This window comes from Phyllobates terribilis, unplaced genomic scaffold (assembly GCF_046119375.1).
Source record: "Phyllobates terribilis strain yellow unplaced genomic scaffold, ASM4611937v1 Scaffold_9__5_contigs__length_417890890, whole genome shotgun sequence".
In the NCBI taxonomy this organism is placed as follows: Eukaryota; Metazoa; Chordata; class Amphibia; order Anura; family Dendrobatidae; genus Phyllobates; species Phyllobates terribilis.
Genome location: NW_027362769.1, coordinates 308189521 through 308212816, shown reverse-complemented (window position 1 = coordinate 308212816; position 23296 = coordinate 308189521). Strand labels below are relative to the sequence as shown.

Below are 23296 nucleotides of genomic sequence, written 5' to 3'. Positions count from 1 at the left end.
CACTTCAGGAGAAGGAATCCAATTAGCAATCGACTCCGTAGAACACGGATACAGTGCCTCAAAAAAACGTGTCCCCTGAAAACGCTTATCTGGACACAGGCGTTCCTTCTCCACTGCCCCATCAAGTTCATCCAGAGATGGTAACGTTGACCGCGACCTATGCGACTCCTGAAAAAGCCGGGCCGACTTACCAGGGCGTCTAGCTACCTCCTCCGGTAACTGTAACGCCTCCCTCATAGCTCCAATAAAAGCATCCACACGGCCCAAAAGAGAGGCAGAGCGCCCCTGTCGATCCTCTTTATCCGAATCGGACATCTCCCCAGCAGAGCTTGAAGGGGAACCCTCCATATCAGAGATCTCCGAGTCGCTGCGCGGGGAGGACATTACCGGCCTGTGGCGCTTCCTGCCATGAGAAGACAGTTGGGATCTAGCTGACACCCAATGACCTAGAAGGTCAGACAGGCTATCAATAGAACGAGTGAGAGCCTCCATTTTAACATCACTGAGTCCCCCGACCTGCGCTGCACTTGACGCCGTCGAGGACTCCTGCGAGTCAGATACGCGAGACTGATCCTGTAGCGGACCTGGGAGACACAGTATATAGCAGGCTTAAGCCTGTCAGTAACTAGGACAGTGTGGCTTCTAAAAGGAAAGAAACGAACGCTGAAGGGTTAAGGCTCTTACAGGGAGAGCTACCCCAGCTGTCCCCCAATTAAGGGTTAACCGCCTACCAGGGGGTTAATGCAGCAGACTCCCCACAACCTCTGCTAAATGAAAGAGGTGTGCGAGTCCCAGACAAAAAAACCTCTATATGAGGTAGCAGCTGCAGGGCAGCGCAGTCTGCCACCTAATTGTGCCGCAGAAAGGTGCCCTGCGCTGTGGGGGTGAGGAGGTTAAGCTTCTGCCCTGACAGGCAGAAACGACTCACCCAGCTGGCCGCGGTGCAGCGTTCCTTCTGTTCTGACGGGAGTTGAGGAGAGTGAAGAGCCGGAGGAGGCCGTCAGAAATGGCCGCCGCGCAGTGAAGAGAGAAGCCGGAAGGGGAGGGACAGGAGAAAGGGCGCGCTCAGAGCGCTACCTGCCCGCGAAAAGACCGGGAAGGCGCGAAGCCACGCCCCCCGCCGGCATTCAAAAAGGCGCGCGACTCCTCCGCTCTCCGCTCCGCTTCACATGTCTTGCAGGGATCCACCTGCGGACGAAAAACACACAGTCACCAACGGTACATGTAACAGCGGCCGCCGCAGCAGCCGCTGAAGCACTCAAACACATTTACAAATGCTGAGTACTCACCCAGCTGAGCGCCACAGGGACCCCCAGGGATTTGTGGCGCTGTGGCCCTTAGCTTCCCCCCCAGGACGGAGCGCGCAGGGACCCCAATGGCGCGGTTTGCGTCTCCTCCGGGAAGCGTCCCTCATCCCCCGGGGCCGGCAGGGTTCTGCAGGGACCACCATAAAGGGTATGCAGATCCGCCAGGGGAGGGGTGGGGGTCCAGCAGCGCTGAGACCCCTGAGACCTCTAGACCACGGGGGGTCCAAGTCTCTGTCCGATAAAAATAAAAAAAATTTCTGAGGAGCTGCTCCAGCAGCGACTATCCTCTGCGACCTCAAATTTTAGACTGGAGAGCTGGAGTAGGAGCAGCCCAAGCTGGAGGGGCCGGTCAACACTTTTTTGTAATCTGCGGTGTTCTATCCTGTGTGGGCTCCGCCTACCCACTAGTAATGTCTGTGTCTCCCTTCCTTCCATTCTGCTGCTGAAAAGAGCTTGATAACATGCATGCAGAAATGCATGTGAAGAACGCTTCACTTCTGCTTATCCCTGGCAGGAAAAACGCATGTAAAATCTGCATGTGTTTTTTCTTGCAGGGAGATGCAGAAACGCTCAAAAAAAATCCAGAGCATTCCTGCATCGTGGGCACATAGCCTTACATTAATTGTATGACTCAATATTGAGCACACGTAGCCATCTATACACGGCGGGAGGCCGCACAGCGCCATCTGTACACAGCGGGAGGCCGCACGGCGCCATCTATACACAGCGGGAGGCCACACGGCGCCATCTATACACAGCAGGAAGCCGCACGGCGCCATCTACACACAGCAGGAGGCCACATGTAGCTATTTATACACAGCAGGAGGCCGCACAGAGCCATCTATACACAGCAGGAGGCCGCAAGTAGCCATCTTTACACAGCGGTAGGCCGCACGTAGCCATCTATACACAGCGGGAGGCCGTACGCAGCCATCTATACACAGCAGGAGGCCGCACGTAGCCATCTATACACAACGGTAGGCCGCACGGCGCCCCCCCCCAGAGACAGCGGGAGGCCGCACGTAGTCACGAACACACAAACATATACAGACATATACATACACGCATAAACACATTTGAAACACAAAAATACATATAAACAGACATCACACAATGATATCTGCCTGCACACACACACACACACACACTCTCACACATACACACTCTCTCAGACGCACACTCTCTCTCAGACACACACTCTCACACACAGACACAGACACACACAGACTCACCAACCCCCGGCTCGGTTCCAGTCCTCCTGCTCCTCTCCGGTGGTAAGTAGCAGTGCAGGCCGGGTGAGCACTGCGTGACGTCACAGCTAGGAGACACGGCCGTGCACAAGGCCGTGTCTCCTAGCAGTGACGCGGCCAGGCCAGCACAGGGAAGTTAACAGCTACAGTGCTGGCCCGGCCGGAGAAGAAGCAGCGTCCGTGCGCCGCTGCTGGGGGAGCGGTCCGGGGGCCCCCCCCGCCACTGTCTGCCGGTATGTGCCGCAGCGCCGCACATATAATGAAGACAATCTGGCCATAGACACCCCGGAGCCCCGGGCCCCCTGGAGGTCCGAGGCCCCGGGCGGTAGCCCGGATTGCCCTCATTATAATCCGCCTATGGGTTTAGTGTCCTTGTAACCCCTCTACTACACATCTTATTGAAGGATACATGAAAGCTTATTATTTTGTGATCACTATTGCCCAGGTGACCCCCAACTCGTATATTTGATATGCGGTCTGGCCTGTTGGTTAATATTAGGACTAGCAGTGCCCCCCTTCTTGTTGGGTCCTGAACCAGTTGTGAAAGGTAATTGTCTCTCATAGTTGTCAAAAACCTATTACCTTTGCTTGAACTACAGGTTTCTGTTCCCCAATGTATTTCAGGGTAGTTAAAGTCCCCCATAAAAATGACTTCTCCTTGAGTCGCTGCTTCATCTATTTGCTTAATGAGGATATTCTCCGCTGCTTCCATTATTTTTGGAGACTTATAACAAACCCCTATCAGTAATTTATTATCCCCCCCTCCCATTATCTCCACCCACATGGACTCTACATTTTCATTAGATTCACATATATTCTCAAGCAAGATGGGTTTTAAGAATGATTTTACATATAAACACACACCCACCCCTCAATTGTTTGTACAGGCATTTCTGAAATGAACAGACTATAGCCCTGTAAATTAACTGCCCAGTCATGGCTCTCATCCAGCGATGTCTCAGATATCCCCACCATGTCATAATTATTTTCCAACAAAATTAATTCTAATTCCTCCATTTTTCTGGTGAGGCTTCTGGCATTAGTGTACATGCATTTTATGTATCTCTCTGTACCTTTATTCCTTCTTACTATATTGACTGTTCTAACCCCACCCCCAATTTCTTTATTTGTGCCCAGGTCACTATCTGCATTATCTTCCCCACCTATAAAATGAATACTCTCCCCCCAAATCCCTAGTTTAAACACTCTTCCAACCTTCTAGCCATTTTCTCCCTCAGCACAGCTGCACCCTCCCCATTGAGGTGCAGCCCGTCCCTAGCGTAGAACCTGTAGCCAACTGAGAAGTCGGCCCAGTTCTCCAGGAACCCAAACCCATTACACATCTTGTCAGAGATTTTACAACTTGAAGGTCTAAATTCACAGTCTATGTAATCCTCTGCCCATGTGGTTTTTATTATATAGACAAAACAATTCGCCCTTTGTTTATCCGCATCAGAGAACACTTTCATTCAATTATTACAAAAAAGGGTTCCCATCAATTTATTTCACATGTGAATGAAATCCATAATGCCGATTCCCAAGTACTGAGATTTGCCGGTTTGGAGCAAATAAATTTTCCATCTAGAGGTGGCAATCATAACAAGTTTTTGCTACAGAGAGAAGCTAGATGGATCTCTCGAGCAAATGCCACCGGCCCGTTAAGGCTTAATGATCGATCCATTTTCTCAAAGCTTATATAGATTTTAATTTATGTTATGGTGTGAACCTAATTGGCACCTGTTTGTCGTCCTTCCCTCCTCCCTGCACTCTCTGCTTTCCAATGTTTTTACCATTATGATGAAATAAAGGACTTTTTACTGTATGGAGAAGGTGAGTGCAGTTTTCATTATCTGTTTTGATGAAACTTCTACATTTTTCATAAGTTAGCACCCCCATTTCATTTTAATAGTGTATCTGGTCCAATTGGAGCAGGTGGGGTCATTAAATGTCTAATATGTGGTGCACGCTTTCTCCATTGCTGCTAAACCACAGTTTTACCTGCAGATACCGGTAGGTCAGTAAAAAAATCCATGGACAAGTATGTCCATGGCCTGCTAGGAATAGTTAGCAGAAGAAGAGTACCAGACGGACGGGTATGTGATACTTTAGAACGCGCGTAAATATTACAAGCAGACAAGTGTTCAATCACATCCCGATGCAACCCTGGCCACCAAAAACGACGAGAAAGGTGGTCCGCAGTTGCCTTACCACCTGGATGACCAGCAAGCACAGAGTTCTGATGTTCCTTAATTACTTTGCGGTGCAGATTAGATGGTACAAATAACGTTCCTGAAGGGCAAGAGGCCGGGGCATCCCCCTGGGCCTCCAACACCTCACCCTCCAGTTCAGAGTACAATGCCAAAATGACTACTCCCTTCTGTAAAATCCGGGCAGCGTTCTCATGGTCACCACCACCAGGGAAGCTCTGGGACAAAGCATCAGCCTTGACATTTTTGACCCCGGGACGGAAAGTGACAACAAAATTGAACCTAGTAAAAAACAATAATAATAATAATTTTTATTTTTATAGCGCCAACATATTCCGCAGCACTTTACAAACTTTAGGGGTGACTTATACAGACAATACAGAATAAGCATATCTCATATCGAAAGGAGTGAGGGCCCTGCTCGCAAGATTACAGTCTATGAGCAAATGGGGGAGACACAAAAGGTAGAATGTACATATATTGTATAATGCAGCCTTGATATACTAAATAGGATAAATAATCATACATGGACTGGTCGCCTGCCAGTATGTGTACAGTCCTGACCGAGGCTATTAAGTGCATGGTTGGTATGAACCTGAAATTGAAGATGATTTTAATATGGGGGAAAACTGGGACGGACAGATAGTGTGTGGAGGCGATACGCCAGTCTAAAGAAATGGGTTTTTAGGGCCCGCGAGAAATCTTGGAGATGGGAGTGGGAAGTTCAGATTATGGAGGATTTTAGTTTTAAGTCATTGGCAGAACGGAGGGCACGTGTAGGGTGGTAGACTGAGACAAGGGAGGAGATGTAGGGGGGGGTACTGAAGCATGGAGCGCTTTGTGGGTAAGCGTGATAAGTTTAAATTGAACTCTATATTGGATGGACAACCAATGCAATGACTGGCACAGGGAAGAGGCATTGGTGTAGTGGTTGGCGAGGAATATGATCCTGGCTGCCGCATTAAGGACGGATTGGAGAGGGGAGAGTTTAGTAAGAGGGAGCCCGATAAGTAGAGAGTAGCAGTAGTCCAGACGAGAATGAATAAGAGCTACAGTAAGAGTTTTTGCCGAATCAAAGGTGAGAAAAGTCCTGATTCTTGAGATGTTTTTGAGGTGTAGATTACATGAACGAGCGAGTGATTTGATGTGAGGAGTGAAGGAAAGATCTGAATCAAAAATGACCCCAAGACAGCGGGCTTGTTTCTGGGGAGTAATGGTTGAGCCACAAACGGAAATGGCAATATCGGGCACAGGTAGGTTAGTGGAGGGAGGAAATAAGAGTAGTTCAGTTTTTGACAGATTCAATTTTACACAGAGGGAGGACATAATATTAGACACAGCAGAAAGACAATCACTGGTCTTTTGTAGTAATGCAGGGGTGATGTCCGGAGAAGAGGTGTATAATTGGGTGTCATCAGCATAGAGATGGTACTGAAAACCGAATCTGCTGATTGTTTGTCCAATGGGAGCGGTGTATAAGGAGAAAAGAAGGGGGCCTAGGACTGATCCTTGAGGAACCCCGACAGTAAGGGGAAGGAGAGAGGAGGAGCCAGCGAAAGACACAGAGAAGGAGCGGTCAGAGAGATAGGAGGAGAACAAGGAGAGAAAAGTGTCCTTGAGGCCAATAGTGCGGAGCATAGTGAGGAGGAGCTGGTGATCCACGGTGTCGAATGCTGCAGAGAGATCCAGGAGAATCAGCAGGGAGTAGTGACCATTAGATTTAGCTGTTAGTAGATCATTAGAGACTTTAGTGAGGGCAGTTTCAGTAGAATGTAAAGAGCGGAAACCAGATTGTAAAGAGTCAAGAAGAGAGTTGTCTGAGAGATAGCAGATTAGATGGGAATGGACCAGGCATTCTAGGAGTTTAGAGATAAAGAGAAGATTGGAAACAGGTCTGTAGTTGGCTGAGCAGTTCTGGTCAAGGGATGGTTTTTTAAGTAATAGATGTATGCTGGCATGTTTAAAAGAAGAGGGAAAGATACCAGATGAGAGGGAGAGGTTGAAAATTTTAGTTAGGTGAGTGGTGACTGCTGGAGAAAGGGACTGAAGGAGATGTGAGGGAATAGGGTCACTGGTGCAGGAGGTAGGGCAAGAAGATGCAAGGAGCCTGATCACTTCATCTTCCGTGACTGGTTCGAAGTCAGAAAGTGAGCAAGATACAACTTGGCGGGGGAGAGCATGCATAACGTTTGGTGATTGGGAGAAAATTTCCTGTCGGATATGGTCAATTTTTTCTTTGAAATAATTGGCCAGATCGTCAGCGCTGAGGTCGGTGATCGGGGCCTGTGCTGTTTGACTGAGGAGAGAATGAAACGTGTCAAAGAGTCATTTAGGATTATTGGAAAGTGAGATGATGAGGTTGTTAAAGTAGGTTTGTTTGGACAGGTGAAAAGCAGAGTTATATGTTTTCAGCATCTATATATATAATCGTCTTATCCCGTCTGTCTGTCTGTCTTTCTGACTGTCTGTCCAGGAAATCCTGCGTCGCTCATTGGTCCGGCCGCGGCCAATCAGCGACGTGGGATTTGAGAAAAAGATGGCGGCCGTTAGCGGCTCATCTGCAGGACGTAGGTCAGCGGTGATGCAGCAGGGAGATGACCGGCGTTAGGCGCTCATCTCCCGGCCGCTAGCTGAACGGAGGACCGGGGAGCGGCGCCGCCGGTCGGAATGCTTCTGCTGTGAGCAGCCGCTCATCTCCCGGCTTCTCGCAGCGGAAGTAGCCGCACAAGCAGCGCCGCTCCCCGGTCCTCACTAATACGACGCTGATTGGTCGCGGTTGATGCCCGCGACCAATCAGCGATATGGAAGGAAAACTTAAACGCCGCTCTGCTGATTGGTCGCGGTGGCCGACTGCGTCCAATCAGCGATATGGGCGGCAAATTTAAACTGTCTGTCTGTCCAGGAAATCCCGCGTCGCTCATTGGTCCTGCCGCGGCCAATCAGCGACGCGGGATTTGAGAAAAAGATGGCGGCCATTAGCGGCTCATCTGCAGGACGGAGGTCAGCGGCGATGCAGCAGGGAGATGACCGGCGCGAGGCGCTCATCTCCCAGCCGCTAGCTGAACAGAAGACAGAGGAGCGGCGCCGCCGGTAGGGATGCTTCTGCTGCTAGCAGCCGCTCATCTACCGGCTTCTCGCAGCCGAAGTAGCCGCACAAGCAGCGCTGCTCCCCGGTCCTCACTAATACGACGCTGATTGGTCACGGTCGACGCCCGCGACCAATCAGCATTATTGCCGCCAAATTTAAACCCCGCTCTGCTGATTGGTCGCGGTGGCCAGCCGCGTCCAATCAGCGATTTTGGCGCCAAATCTAAACGCCGCTCTGCTGATTGGTCACGGTCGCGACCAATCACCATTATTGGCGCCACATTTAAACGCAGCTCTGCTTATTGGTCGCGGTGGCCGGCCGCGACTAATCAGCGATATGGGCGGCAAATTTAAACGCCGCTCTGCTGACTGGTCGTGGTGGTCAGCCGCAACCAATCAGCGATTTTGGCACTAAATTTAAACACCGCTCTGCTGATTGTTCGCGGCCGCCGGCCTGCCGCGACCAATCAGCGATTTTGGCGCCAAATTTAAACACCGCTCTGCTGATTGGTCGAGGCCGCTGGCCGCGACCAATCAGCGATTTTGGCGCAAAATTTAAACACCGCTCTGCTGATTGGTCGAGGCCGCCAGCCGCGACCAATCCGCGAGATTAGCACCAGATTTAAACAACGCTCTGCATCGCTCTGCTGATTGGTCGCGGTCGCCGGCCGCGACCAATCATCAGTATTGGTGCCAAATTTAAACACCGCTCTGCTAATTGCGCCCGGTCGGCCGCATACATATTCTAGAATACCCGATGCGTTACAATCGGGCCACCATCTAGTAAATTTATAATGGAGGAAATCTTCGGGCAGATTAGATTTTCTCCACAGCCTTTCAGCGCACCTGGAGCACCGCTGGAGAAGACGTGTTTGAGGCATGTGCCAGGGTTGTCGCCGTCTCTGCCGAATTGTTCTTTTTGCAGGAGGTGCGGCTTCATCCAGTGAGCATAGCATTATTTTGTTATAATGCTTCAATGCAGAGTCGGGACAGGAGAGGGAGGAGATTGGGGCCAATGATGATTGCAACTTTTTCAAAAATTTCTGGGTGTTAACGGCGCATATATTTCTATAAGTGGGGGTGTCTTGAGTAGCCTCACAGTTCTTGACAGAGAATGAAAGAAGATTATGGTCAGAGAGTGGAAGGGGAGAGTTAGTAAAGTCATGTACTGAGCAAAGCCGGGAGAAGATCAGGTCCAATGTGTTCCCGTCTTCATGTGTAGGAGAATTAGCAAGCTGTGAAAGGCCGAAGGAGGAGGTTAGTGATAAAAGATGAGCGGCAGATGGGGAAAGAGAATCACCAATTGGGATGTTAAAATCTCCCATGATTATCATGGGGATGTCGCAGGATAGAAAATTTGGAAGCCAGGCAGCAAAGTGATCCAGGAACTGACGGGAGGGACCTGGAGGGCGATAGACAACCGCCACTTGCAGGGAGAAGGGCCGGAAGTGTCTGACTGTGTGGGCCTCAAAAGAAGGGAAGATAAGGGAGGGTACTGGGGACCTCCCATATCAAGGACCATCTAGCTTGCCTAGGGTTGAGATGTTTAGCTGATTGAAGATATGACAGGTTCTTATGGTCAGTGATAACAGTAATAGGATGGACAGCCCCCTCCAACCAATGTCGCCATTCTTTGAAAGCCAATTTAATCGCCAAAAGCAACCTATTACCCACGTCATAATTTCTCTCAGCCGAAGATAATGTCTTAGAAAAGAAAGCGCAAGGATGCCATTTACCAGGGAACGGACCCTGAGACAACACAGCCCCAACCCCCACCTCTGACGCATCAACTTCCACAATAAAGGATTGGGAAACATTGGGTTGACTGAGTATAGGTGCCGTGACAAAACAGCTCTTCAGGGAGGAAAAAGCCTGTAGGGCAGCATCCGACCATTTGGAAAAATCAGACCCCTTCCTTGTCATGTCAGTGAGGGGTTTCACAATTACTACATACTTTTGGATGAATTTCTGGTAAAAAATAGTAAAGCCCAGAAAACGTTGTAGAGCCTTCTGGTTCTTGGGACAGTCTCAATCAAGGACAGCACGGATCTTCTCCGGATCCATCCGAAAACCCGAAGATGACAACAGGTACCCCAAAAACGGCACCTCCTGGACTGCGAAAACACACTTTTCTAGTTTGACATATAGATTGTTATCCCTTAATATCTGAAGCACCTGTCTAACAAGCCCCCAATGTGTCTCAAAATCAGGTGAGTAAACCAAAATATCGTGCAGATAGACCACCACAAACCTGCCCACCAAATGATGGAAAATATCATTAATGAAATGCTGGAACATCACAGGTGCATTGCTCAGACTGAAAGGCATAATCAGACTCTCAAATGCCCTTAAGGGGTATTGAACGCCGTTTTCCATTCATCCCTCTCTCTGATTCTAACAAGATTGTAGGCTCCCCTTAAATCCAACTTGGAGAACACCTTAGCTCCCACAACCTGGCTGAACAAATCTGGAATCAGAGGAAGAGGGTATTGATGGTAATTTGAATTAATTCCCGGAAATCTAAACAGAGACATAGACCACTATCTTTTTTCTTCACGAAGAAGAGCCCTGCTGCCACGGGCGAAGATGAGGGTCTGATATGTCCCTTCTCCAGACTTTCCACAATGAAATCCTTCATGGCTTGTCTCTCAGGTCCAGAAAGATTATACAGTCTGGACTTTGGTAGTTGAGCTCTGGGGTCAGGTTAATAGGACAGTCATATGCACGATGAGGGGGCAAATCCTCACACCCCTTCTCAGAAAAAACGTCCTCAAAACCAGACAAAAAAGCTGGCAAGATCTCTCTAGAGAGTGTAGAAAGGGAAATATTTAAACAGTTGTCATGGTAGTAATCTTCCCACTCAATGATCTCCCTGGATTGCCAACCCACCAATAGATTATGTTTCACCAACCAGGGTAGACCCAAAACAATTGGGGTGGGAAGACCATCCAGGACATAGCAAGGAATTATCTCACAAGGGACCGACCCCACCCTCAGTTTTACATCATGTACAATCTGAGTCAGAGCTCTCTGTGCAAGTGGGGCTGAGTCGATGGCAAAGGTGGCAATGGGCTTAGCTAAAGTACAGCAAGCAAGACCATGAATTCTCACAAACTCAGCATCAACCATGCTGACTCCAGCTCCACTGTCAACAAACACAGAAATTTTCTTGATTTTGCTCTCTAGCACCACCTCTGCTGTCAGGACAAACTGGGATCTGCAAATTGAAGATAAATGCACCCCTTGCTTATCCAACTCCAGACTACCAAAGGTTAATCGAGTTTCCTTTTGCTTAAGAATCGAAGGACAGGCCCCAATAAAATGTCCCTTTTTTCCACAAAAAAAACACACGCCCTTCTTTTTAGGGATCTCCAGGTAAATGTACGATGCAGAGGCACCCCCTAACTGCATGGGTTCTTCTACCTCCCACCGTACTGGTTCACAGCCAGACCGCACATCAGGCAAAGGAGATTACCCCAAAAAGAAGGCTCTGGAGAAGGTGGTGTCACCCACCTATCCCGAAGGCATATATCAACACATCAACACGTATAGCCAATGACATGGCAGCCGCTGAGGACTCTGGGGTTTCATAAACTGCCAAAGCATCTTTCAACTTTTCAGAAAGGCCCTGACAAAACTGGCTAAGAGCTGGGTCATTCCATTTTGTATCAGTTTCACATCAGCGGAATTAAAAGCTGTATGTCTCCACTGACTGATTCCCCTGATGAAGGCACCACAAACTGGATTCAGCCAAGGAGATTCGGTCAGGGTCATCATAAATGAGGGCTAGAGCCCCAAAAAAAACCTCCACAGACTGGAGACAAACCGAACCCTGCGGCAAAGTCCAGGATTGTGATCTCCTTGCAGTAGTGAGATCACAATTCCCACTTGTTGCTCCTCATCTACGGAGGAGTAAGAACGAAGTTTAAAATACAGTTTGCAAGCTTCTGTGAACACAAAAAACTTGTCCCTACCTTCTGAAAACCTGTCTGGGAGGGCAAACTTGGGTTGAAGCTGGACCGGCCTACCTGCAGAGACCCCAAAATTAGGAACCTGCAGCTGCTGTTGCTGCTGCTGAACCTCATAGCAGAGGTCGTCACCTCCAGAGACAGCCTATTGCAGCTGCTCTTACAGCTCAGCAATGGGATCCATGAACCACAAGGAAAAAAAAACAAGTGTCAGTTTTTTTTTCCTATATACAGTACAGACCAAAAGTTTGGACACACCTTCTCATTTAAAGATTTTTCTGTATTTTCATGACTATGAAAATTGTACATTCACACTGAAGGCATCAAAACTATGAATTAACACATGTGGAATTATATACTTAAAAAAGTGTGAAACAACTGAAAATAGGTCTTATATTCTAGCTTCTTCAAAGTAGCCACCTTTTGCTTTGATGACGGCTTTGCACACTCTTGGCATTCTCTTGATAACCTTCAAGAGGTAGTCACCGGAAATGGTCTTCCAACAATCTTGAAGGAATTTCCAGAAATGCTTAGCACTTGTTGGCCCTTTTGCCTTCACTCTGCGGTCCAGCTCACCCCAAACCATCTCGAATGGGTTCAGGTCTGGTGACTGTGGAGGCCAGGTCATCTGGCGTAGCACCCCATCACTCTCCCTCTTGGTCAAATAGCCCATACACAGCCTGGAGGTGTGTTTGGGGTCATTTTCCTGTTGAAAAATAAATGATGGTCCAACTAAACGCAAGTCGGATGGAATAGCATGCCGCTGCAAGATGCGGTGGTAGCCATGCTGATTCAGTATGCCTTCAATTTTTGAATCCCCAACAGTGTCACCAGCAAAGCACCCCCACACCATCACATCTCCTCCTTCATGCTTCACGGTGGGAATCAGGCATGTAGAGTCCATCCGTTCACCTATTCTGTGTCGCACAAAGACATGATGGTTGGAACCAAAGATCTCAAATTTGGACTCATCAGACCAAAGCACAGATTTCCACTGGTCTAATGTCCATTCCTTGTGTTCTTTAGCCCAAACAAGTCTCTTCTGCTTGTTGCCTGTCCTTAGCAGCGGTTTCCTAGCAGCTATTTTACCATGAAGGCCTGCTGCACAAAGTCTCCTCTTAACAGTTGTTGAAGAGATGTGTCTGCTGCTAGAACTCTGTGTGGCATTGACCTGGTCTCTAATCTGAGCTGCTGTTAACCTGCGATTTCTGAGGCTGGTGACTCGGATAAACTTATCCTCAGAAGCAGAGGTGACTCTTGGTCTTCCTTTCCTGGGGCGGTCCTCATGTGAGCCAGTTTTTTTGTAGCGCTTGATGGTTTTTGCAACTGCACTTGGGGACACTTTCAAAGTTTTCCCAATTTTTCGCACTGACTGACCTTCATTTCTTAAAGTAATGATGGCCACTCGTTTTTCTTTACTTAGCTGCTTTTTTCTTGCCATAATACAAATTCTAACAGCCTATTCAGTAGAACTATCAGCTGTGTATCCACCAGACTTCTGCACAACACAACTGATGGTCCCAACCCCATTTATAAGGCAAGAAATCCCACTTATTAAACCTGACAGGGCACACCTGTGAAGTGAAAACCATTTCGCAAAAATCTTTAAATGAGAAGGTGTGTCCAAACTTTTGGTCTATACTGTATATATACACAGGCCTCGGCAACCGTTGTTTATGGACTCATGTTAACCCGGCTGCGAACCGGAGGGCTTTCTATTTACCCGTGAGTTGCTGAATAAAAGCTGCTTATGTTGGACTTGCTTGGGTCACTGGCTCAGTTACTGCACGGTGTGAACACCGCCGCCTTACAGCTTGGTGGAGAATGCAGGCATAGTGACTGAGGCATACCCCCACCGGCAGCTGCATGACCACAATCCGACCTGCCACCTTTCAGTTCCATCCTATGGGCAAAATGGACGAGCTGTTAAAGCAGCTGGTACTTACCCAGCAGCAGCAGCTGCAGTCTCAGTGGCAACAGCAGGAGCAGTACCAGAGTCTCCAACGGCAACAGCAGGAGTGGGAATGGCAACAGCAGGTATGGGAACAGCAGCATAATCAACAGCAGCAGCTACTGTACCAGCAGCAGCAAAAAACAAATGAACTGTTGCTGCAACAGATTGCTGCCCTGCAGGAGACGCCGACGGCACCAGCCCCTGAACGTCGCGAGGCCCGGGACAAGGTTCGCTCAGCATTGAGGAAGATGGGACCGGAGGACGACATGGAAGCTTTCCTGACCATTTATGAGCGCACAGCGGAGCGGGAAAACCTACCAGCCGGACAGTGGGCAGAAGTGGTGACTCCGTTTCTGGTCGGCGATGCCCAAAAGGCCTACTTCGTCCTCAGTCGGGAAGACGCCCAGGACTACCAGAGGCTCAAAGGTGAGATCCTTGCCCGACTAGGGGTCAATACATACATGAGGGCTCAGCGTGTATTTTCATGGGCCTATGTGCAGACCCGACCTGCCCGGTCTCAGGCTTATGACCTCCTGCAGCTGGTTAAGAAGTGGCTCCAGCCTGAGACTTTGTCTCCAGCCCAGATGGTGGAGAGGGTGGTGGTTGGCCGGCTGGTAAGGACTCTGCGGGCCGCTATCCAACGTTGGGTGGGGCAAGGGGACCCCGGCACCCTTGACCAGGTGGTCAGACTGACTGAGCGCTACTCGGCCACTCAGGACTTCATTCGAGACTCTGCCCCCTCTCGGCTGTGACGCCGATCCCTGCCAACCCAGGAGTCAGGAAAGGGGTCGCATCTCTCTGCTGGGGACAGTCAGCACAGTACCCGTGCTGAAGGGGAACCTCGGAGTGAGAGTGACAGGAGACCGATTCCCTCCCAAACTGTCATAAGGCCTAACAGTACCTCCACCCTTAGGTGCTAGCGGTGTCAGGGGCCGGGACATGTGGTTGCTAATTGTCCCCTGACTACGGAACGCATGGACTGCGGGTATAGCCGCCGGGTCTCAATGTATGCCCAGACCGTCTGCACAGAAAGCGCCAACCGCCGGGACAGTGAACTCCAACTATGCCAGGTACTGGTTAATGGGTACCCCACAGAGGCCCTCCAGGACTCAGGGAGCCTCGTGACTCTGGTACATGGGTCGCTGGTGGCAGGAGACAACCCCAGTGGACGGCCAGTCAGGGTTGTGTGTATCCATGGGGACCTCTGAGAGTACCCAACTGCGGAGGTAGTTTTTTCCACGCCATGTGGAGATATAAAACATGTGGTGGGGGTGGTAAAAACTCTTCCCTATGGGAAGAGACTTGCCCCTGTTCTGAATTCTGTGGAAAAACAAAATACACTCTCCCCCGGTAAAATGTATTACAGGTGCTGTACACGACGAACCTGCCATAGGGGTGTTTAACCTAGGGACAGAGTGTGACCCCGATAGGTTTCCCTTAGAGGTGCTGGCAGGAGAGGTCGAGGAGACCCCATCGATCCCCGAGCTGGAAGTGTCCCGGGTTACGTTTGGGACGGCTCAGCTACAGGATCCCACCCTGACTCAGGCGCGGGAAAGGGTGGTAGAGGTAAACGGCGTAGCACAACAGCCCGGTGCAGATACTGAATTTCCCCGCATGATAGTCAACGGTGAGTTGCTCTATAGGATAGATAAGATCAGGGACGAGGTCGTGGAGCAGTTGGTGGTACCTCAGTCGTATCGTCGGGTGGTTCTAGATTTGGTACACACACACACTTGCTGGGTGGACACTTAGGGTTAAAAAAGACGCAAGAACGTATCTTGCAGCGGTTCTTTTGGCCTGGGGTTTACGCGGAGGTCAAAAGGTACTGCGAATCCTGCCCCGAATGTCAATTGACCACACCCACCACAAGTTTCCGTAGTCCATTGGTACTCCTGCCAGTGATAGAGGTACCTTTTGAACAATGGACTTGGTAGGACCAATTGTAAAATCTGCCCGTGGCCACCAACATATACTGGTGGTCGTCGACTATGCCACCCGGTACCCGGAGGCTATACCACTACGCCACACCTCGGCAAAACTGATTGCACGGGAGCTGTTTGCCATGTTCTGTCGCCTTGGACTACCTAAGGAGATCCTGATGGATCAGGGAACCCCTTTTATGTCCAAAGTGACAAGGGAACTGTGCAAATTGCTAAAAATTAAACAATTGCGCACCTCGGTGTATCACCCTCAAACCGACGGGCTAGTAGAACGGTTCAATAAAACCCTCAAGTCCATGTTAAAAAAAGGTGGTTTCTAAGGACGTGTTGCTACGCTATCTGATGTTCGCCGTCCGTGAGGTACCCCAGGCTTCCACAGGGTTCTCTCCCTTTGTGTTATTGTACGGCAGACACCCTAGGGGTCTGTTGGACGTAGCCAAAGAGACATGGGAACAAGACCCAACTCCACATAGGAGTATAATTGAACACGTGGCTAGTATGCAGGACCGGATCGCGGCGGTCATGCCCATCATGAAAGAACATCTGTTAGATGCCCAGGCAGCCCAGAGGCGCACATATAATAAAAGAGCCAGAGTCAGGTCTTTTAACAAGGGCGATCGGGTGTTAGTACTGGTATCCACAGCTGAGAGTAAGCTCATGGCCAAGTGACAAGGGCCATATGAGGTTCGAGAAAAAGTGGGGGAGGTAAATTACCGGGTGTATCAGCCCAGAAGGAGGAAACCTGAGCAGCTTTACCATGTAAACCTGCTAAAGCCTTGGAAAGATCGAGAGTATTTAGTTACAGACGTCACCCCGGGCATATCTCCAGAGAGTTCTCTACCTTCAGCCAGGGAAGCGTCCGAGGGGGAGGTCAGGATAAGTGATGCCCTCACTAAACAGCAGCAACGGGAGGCTCGCTCGCTGGTGCAGCACAATACCAACGTGTTCTCAGAGATACCGGGTAGGACTACGGTTATCCAACATGACACTGTCACCGAACCTGGGGTAAGGGTGCGAATAAGACCGTACCGGGTACCCGAAGCCCGGAGGCAAGCCATCACGGCTGAGGTAAAACAAATGCTTCAGTTAGGCGTCATAGAGGAATCACGGAGTGAGTCGGCTAGCCCCATCGTACTGATTCCAACACCAGACGGATCGTTACGCTTCTGTAATGATTTCCAGAAATTGAATGAAGTGTCAAAGTTTGACCTCTATCCAATGCCCAGGGTGGACGAGCTGATTAAGAGACTGGGGCAGGCCCAGTACTTTACCACGCTCAATCTCACCAAGGGTGACAGGCAGGTACCTCTCACAGATTCGGCAAAGGAAAAGACCGCCTTCGTAACTCCGGAGGGTCTATAATACTATGTGGTCTTACCTTTTGGGTTACATGGGGCCCCGGCTACATTCCAGAGGTTGATGGACATAGTGCTCAAGCCTCATCAGGAGTACGCGTCCGCTTATCTAGATGATATTATCATCTTTAGCACCGACTGGCATACGGACCTATCACAGGTACAAGCGGTGCTGGATTCTCTCAGAGCCGCGGGGTTAACGGCAAACCCAAAAAAAAATGTGCGATAGGGCTAGAGGAAGCCCGATATTTGGGGTATGTGATAGGCCGAGGAGCTATCAAGCCCCAAATCAATAAAATTGAGGCTATAAAAAACTGGCCTAAACCGTCAAGTACAAAACAGGTGAGGGCGTTCCTTGGCATCCTTGGGTATTACCGCCGGTTTATACCTAATTTTGCTGGATGACCGGCGGCCCTGACCGATCTCTTGAAGGGAAAAAATCGGTAATGGTTCGGTGGAACCCTCAGGCAGAAGAAGCTTTTCAGTCCATGAAGTTGGCCCTGTGTGGACAGCCGGTCCTCATCAGCCCCAACTTCAAGGAAACCTTCATTGTACAGACAAATGCCTCGGAGGTAGGCCTAGGGGCGGTATTGTCACAAAAAGTGAATGGTGAAGAGCACCCGGTCACCTACTTGAGTAGAAAACTTGTCCCGGCAGAGAAAAACTATAGCGTGGTAGAGAAAGAGTGTTTGGCTATTAAGTGGGCCTTGGAATCACTACGTTATTATTTACTCGGGCGTCAGTTCCGCTTGGTGATCGACCACTCACCCTTGGTATGGATGAGGAATGCCAAGGAGAGGAATGCGCGAGTCACCAGGTGGTTCCTGTCACTGCAAAATTTCAGTTTCTCTGTAGAACATAGCCCGGCAACCGTTGTTTATGGACTCATGTTAACCCGGCTGCAAACCGGAGGACTTTCTATTTACCCCTGAGTTGCTGAATAAAAGCTGTTTATGTTGGACTTGCTTGGGTCACTGCCTCAGTTACTGCACGGTGTGAACACCGCCACCTTACAATGTATATACTGAGATTCTTACTTGTATACTTGATATGAGGACCTTTGGAAAATTCCTTGTCTCAGTCTGTTTGTGTTCTTGGCTGGGTTGTATTTGGGCATTTAGCAGATTCATCAGCACTCAGATACTGTGGGAGAATTAACTATTTCACTTGGGACATACAGTAACGGTTATCTTAATCATCACAATATGGGGGATTACAAGACGGTTTTGGCCAGGGATGTCAAACTCAAACACACAGAGGGTCAAAATGAAAAACTTGGACAAAGTCGAGGGCCAACCAGTATACAGTATAATGGGCCCCACATAGTCCTCCATACAGAATAATAGGCCCCACAGAGTCCTCCATACAGAATAATGGGCCACATAGTCCTCTATACAGTACAATGGGCCCCACATAGTCCTCCATACAGAATAATGGGCTCCATACAGAATAATGGGCTCCACATAGTACTCCAAACAGAATATCAAGCCCCACATAATCCTCCTTACAGAATAATGGCTCCATATAGTCCCCCCATATAGAATAATGGGCCCCACATAGTCCTCCATACAGAATAATGGCCCCACATAGGGGTGGTGGTTCTGGTGTCGCAGGCCAAATAAAACCACCATGCGGGCCTGAGTTTCACTTGTGTGATTTTGACTCACTCAAGCTAAAGAACTCACACAGTACAGTATTAACAAACTAACAATTAACACTGCCATCTGGTTCCTGCTCAAGTCAGTCTTTCACCCCTCCACATCTCCAGCCTCCTCTTATGTACTCTAGCAAACAGTAGTGCAGAAAGCCTAATTCTTGTCACACTCAGATGAGACCAAGAAAACTCTGCTGACAGAGGTTAGGAGTAAAGCAGTGAACACAAAAGACCCAAATGTCCCTGGTGAGTTTAAGATATGCTTTACACTCCGTGAAATGCTTGATTAAAATTAAGGTAACACTTTTACGGAAGTTCTGGTAAAAAAATAAGCATGTAGAGGCAAAATAAAGTGCAAATTCTATAATCATTTATTTGTACAAGTTAAAAACCACTTTGGTTCCCTGCCATCGTAGGAAAGAAGGTAGCTGGTGGGTTAGCAAATTAATTTTCCATTGCAATATCTTGCTCTAACCTTAAAAGGTTCCAACTTTTGAAAGCCACCTAGTAAAGTCCACTTAGATTTGTTTGTCTTATCCTGAATGTGGAGTAAAATGGAAAATATAATAATTTTTGTTCAAAGATTTTCTTACCATGCTTGCCTGGCTTAGTCTGTATTCCATAGTTAGTACCTCTTGCAGTGTTAAGGAAGATCCATTTTTCAGTTGCCTGAATGTTACTTTCAAAGATGTTGGGGACATTTTCGAAAGTGTCTGTTAAAATAACAATCAAATTTTGATTAAAAATGCTAAATTCATGGCAACACACAAAATTATTTCCTAATTGACAATTAACTTTTTTTTGTTAACCCTTACAAATGCCTTTTCTGTAAGACACACCGTAGTTTAATTGAACTTTGTTTTGCACAAAACCATCAACTAATGCGAAAAAGAACAAAACTTAAGATTAGCAAAAATATGTCTGTGTATCTCTCTTTCCATGACAGTGGATCTCAGGTAAAATAAATGCCAATGTTACTGAATCACTAAAAGGAATGCATTCCCGCTCTCTTTTTTAAATATACATACATATATATATATATATATATATATATATATATATATATATATATATATATATAAAATTAACCCCTTAACGACTTTTTGTTTGATCATAGACCAAGTAATTTTTTTTTTTTATCCTCACATTAAAATAGCCAAAGCTTTTTTTTTCCCCTTTCTCTATCGTTCTAGCTATATGAGGGCTTATTTTTTGAAAGATGCGTGGTATTTTTTAATAGTGAACACCTACGGTAGTTTATTGACCAGATTTTATACTTAATTTTAGGGTGTGGGAGTTGGAGAGACAATGTATAAAAAAAACCCAGCTATTCTGCCATTATTCTCTGCATGCTTTTCTTATGCCATTTCTCATTGAGTAAAAGTATCAATTTAACCTTATTCTATATCTCTGGACATTATTTTGTCCCACTAGGGGACTTGAAAGAGCCATTATTTGATCACTTGTATAATTACATGATGTACAGAGCAGTCCTGAGAACTATACAAGTATTCCAATGCATTCCAGCCTGTCAGTGTTACACAGACAGGCAACCAATTTCGTCATGAAGTTGGCATCGCCTAATTGGCAGACACTGATCAAATAAATATATATTCATACATATTCTTTTTTTTCTAATGTACTTTTATTTTCTGATCTCACGTTTTTGAAAACTAAAAATGGGCTAAAAGCAGAACACTTGTTTAATTCATAAAAACAAATCATACTATTTTATTCAACCCTTGATGAGCCACGCCACAGCGCCGATAGTCCACAATGGTCTTTGTTTACGTCTTTGCAGCAATGGCATAATATACATCCAAGTGACCCCTGCAGACAAATACTGGCACAAGCGGTCACAAGCAGTCATTTTTTATCTTAACACACATCCTGATTTTAGCACATTTTTTTTCATTCAGGACAACCTCTTTAATGTGGAGATTAGAAAATGCAAAGCTTTACAGAATCCACATTGGCCAAAATAACACATTCTGGAGCACTGACACCTTCACCCCGCCCCTCCCCCAAGTTGCTTTCAACTTCATGAACATGCCAAATTTTATCATTTTGGCCAGTGTCACTTTATGAAGTACCGTAATAACTCTGGAACGCTTCAATGGATCCCGATTCCGCTGATTCTGAGACTGTTTTTTCGTGACATGCTGTACTTTGCTATAGTGCTAAAATTTGTTTGATATGATGTGCGTTTATTTGTGAAAAAAACAGAAATTTTTAAAAAATTTATAAAGTGACACCATTTTGAAAACTAGAACCCTCAGGTAACTTATCCAGATGAGTGGTGAGCACCTTGAAACCCCTGGGGCTTCATAGAAGTTTATTACGTAGAGCCGTGAAAAAAAAAAAATTAAATTTTTCCCGCAAAAATGTTCTTTGAGCACCAAATTTTTTATTTACACATGGGTAACAGTAGAAAATGGACCCCAAAATTTGTTGCACAATTTTTCCTGAGTATGCCGATACCTGTATGTGGTTGAAAACTACTTTTGAGGCACAGTGCAAAGGTCCCTCATCCTGGCATATGTTCCTCAGAAGGGAAGAGGCGCCATATTGGCATTCAGATCTTGCTGGACTGGTTTGAGGGTGCCATGTCACATTGGTAAAGCCTCTAATGTGCTAGAACATCAGAAATCCCCCTAAAGACACCATATTTTACAAACTACACCTCTCAATGAATTCATCTATGGGTGCAGATATCATATTGACACCACAGGTGGGTCACAGAATTTTATACCATTTGGCAGTGGAGAAAAAAAACAATTACTTACCGACAAAATGTTGTTTTAGCCCCAGATTTTACATTTCACACTGGAAAATGGGTAAAAATGGCACCAAAATTTGTCCCACAATTTCTGCTGAATGTACAAATACCCCATATGTGGCTGTACAGTACTGCTTAGCCACACAGAGACACTTGGGAGGGACAGAGCGGTATTTGCCTCCTGGAGCGCAGATATTTCTAAAATAGTTTGCAGACTCCATATGCAGAGCTCCTTAGTGCTAAAAGAGCAGAATCCCCCCTCAAGTGACCCCATTTTGGAAATTATACCCCTTTTGGAATTTATCTATAGGTGTAGTGATGATTTTGACTTCATGGGCGTTTCCCAGAAACAAGCAGCAGCGGATGTTGCTGAGTGAAAATTGCAAACTGCCGTTGTAGTGACCAGTACGTTGTGCCCAGCTTGTGCTTTTGGTAAGATGCACCCGTAAATTAGGTGGGCTGACGTGGCGGGCTGACATGTGTCCAAAAATGTGGATCCTAAATGTGGTTTAGGTACACTGTGGCTCAGAACAAAGGGGGCATTTGGATTTGGGAGCTCAGAATTTGCTGAATTTCTTTTGGAGGGTGAGCAGCCATTTAGCTTTTACAGAGCCTTTGTGTTACCAGTAACGTGGAAACCCCCTATATTTCTGATAACAGATGACAGACCTGAGTGGGGGCTTTTTTTGTAGTTGAAGCTTTTATTGGGAATACTACATAACATTTTGGATCACATTTATCCTGTGCCCTACACTGAGAACTTACATCGGGGTTTCCATCTAAATCTCCGAGTAATGTGATTCAAATGAAACCTTTGAGGAATTCATTCACTATGAGGCAGCAGAGTTATTCTGGAATCAGTCTGGCCTCTGTTCATCTGCGTTTTTTTCCAGAAATGCACAAAACTGTGGCCAACGGCGCTTTTATCAAAGCCTAAAAAGATGGACACCGCTGGATCACAGGTCAGACAGCGTCCACAGTTCCTCTATCTGCCTCACTATAGGGAATCTTCCTTTGGGGGTTATGTCTGAATCACGTATTTCAGAGATTTACACGGAAACCCTGGTGTAAGCGCTCAACGCAGAGAGCAGGGTAAATGTGCACTGAGACCTACTGCGATCTTTCAGAACCAGAATGAACAAATTAACAGCAGGTAAAGAAATGGTTTCATTTATTTTTTATGCCGATCCTGGTGTGTGATTAGACAACTTTTTTCCTCAGGTCCCTGTGTTTAACTGCTTCCCGACCGCCCACTGTAGATAAACGCCCGCGCTGCCTGGGCTCTGTGCAGCGCGGACGTTTAAAAACGGTGGGTGGTCCCGCAGCGCTCAGGACCCCCAGGGTCCTGCAAGTGCTGCGGGTGCGGTGCAGAGCGATAGCTCTGACAGGGAACATCATCGGGACGTGATTGGATCAGGTCCCAGTGATGTTAACCCTTTGCTGTCTTCTATATACCGCGATCTATAGTGATCGCGGCATATAGAAGACAGCAGGAGGAGAGGGGGTCGTCCACTTACATCTCCGACGGCCCCCTGATACCTTTCAGGACCTGACGTTGCTATGGCAGCTGGAGGTCACATGACCGCCTCCAGATCAGCCATATATGGTGTCCTGCTAGGCTCAGCCTGCAGCTGAAGCCTGGCAGGAGACTCTGACTGTGAAACAGTCAGCAAAGATCTCATGTAATGTAATACATGTCTATTACATTACATGAGATCAGTGATCAGAAAAATAAAAATTAATGTCCCATACAGGGACTAAGTAAAAATGTAAAAAAAAAGTAAAAAAAATGTTT

General features: G+C 47.5%; 1 protein-coding gene across 5 annotated transcripts in view; it reads right to left on the bottom strand.

Moving 5' to 3' along the window:
- The window catches only part of HIBCH (3-hydroxyisobutyryl-CoA hydrolase), a 535761-nt gene that overhangs the window by 66354 nt on the left and 446111 nt on the right, over positions 1–23296 (bottom strand). For 4 of the 5 annotated variants that reach the window (XM_073647944.1, XM_073647946.1, XM_073647947.1 and 1 more), the window contains one exon: positions 19316–19435. In XM_073647944.1, coding sequence (XP_073504045.1) covers positions 19316–19435 — 120 coding nt within the window. Of the gene's footprint in view, positions 1–18104; positions 18212–19315; positions 19436–23296 lie in introns of those variants that run through there. The other variant, XM_073647945.1, reaches the window with a different exon arrangement.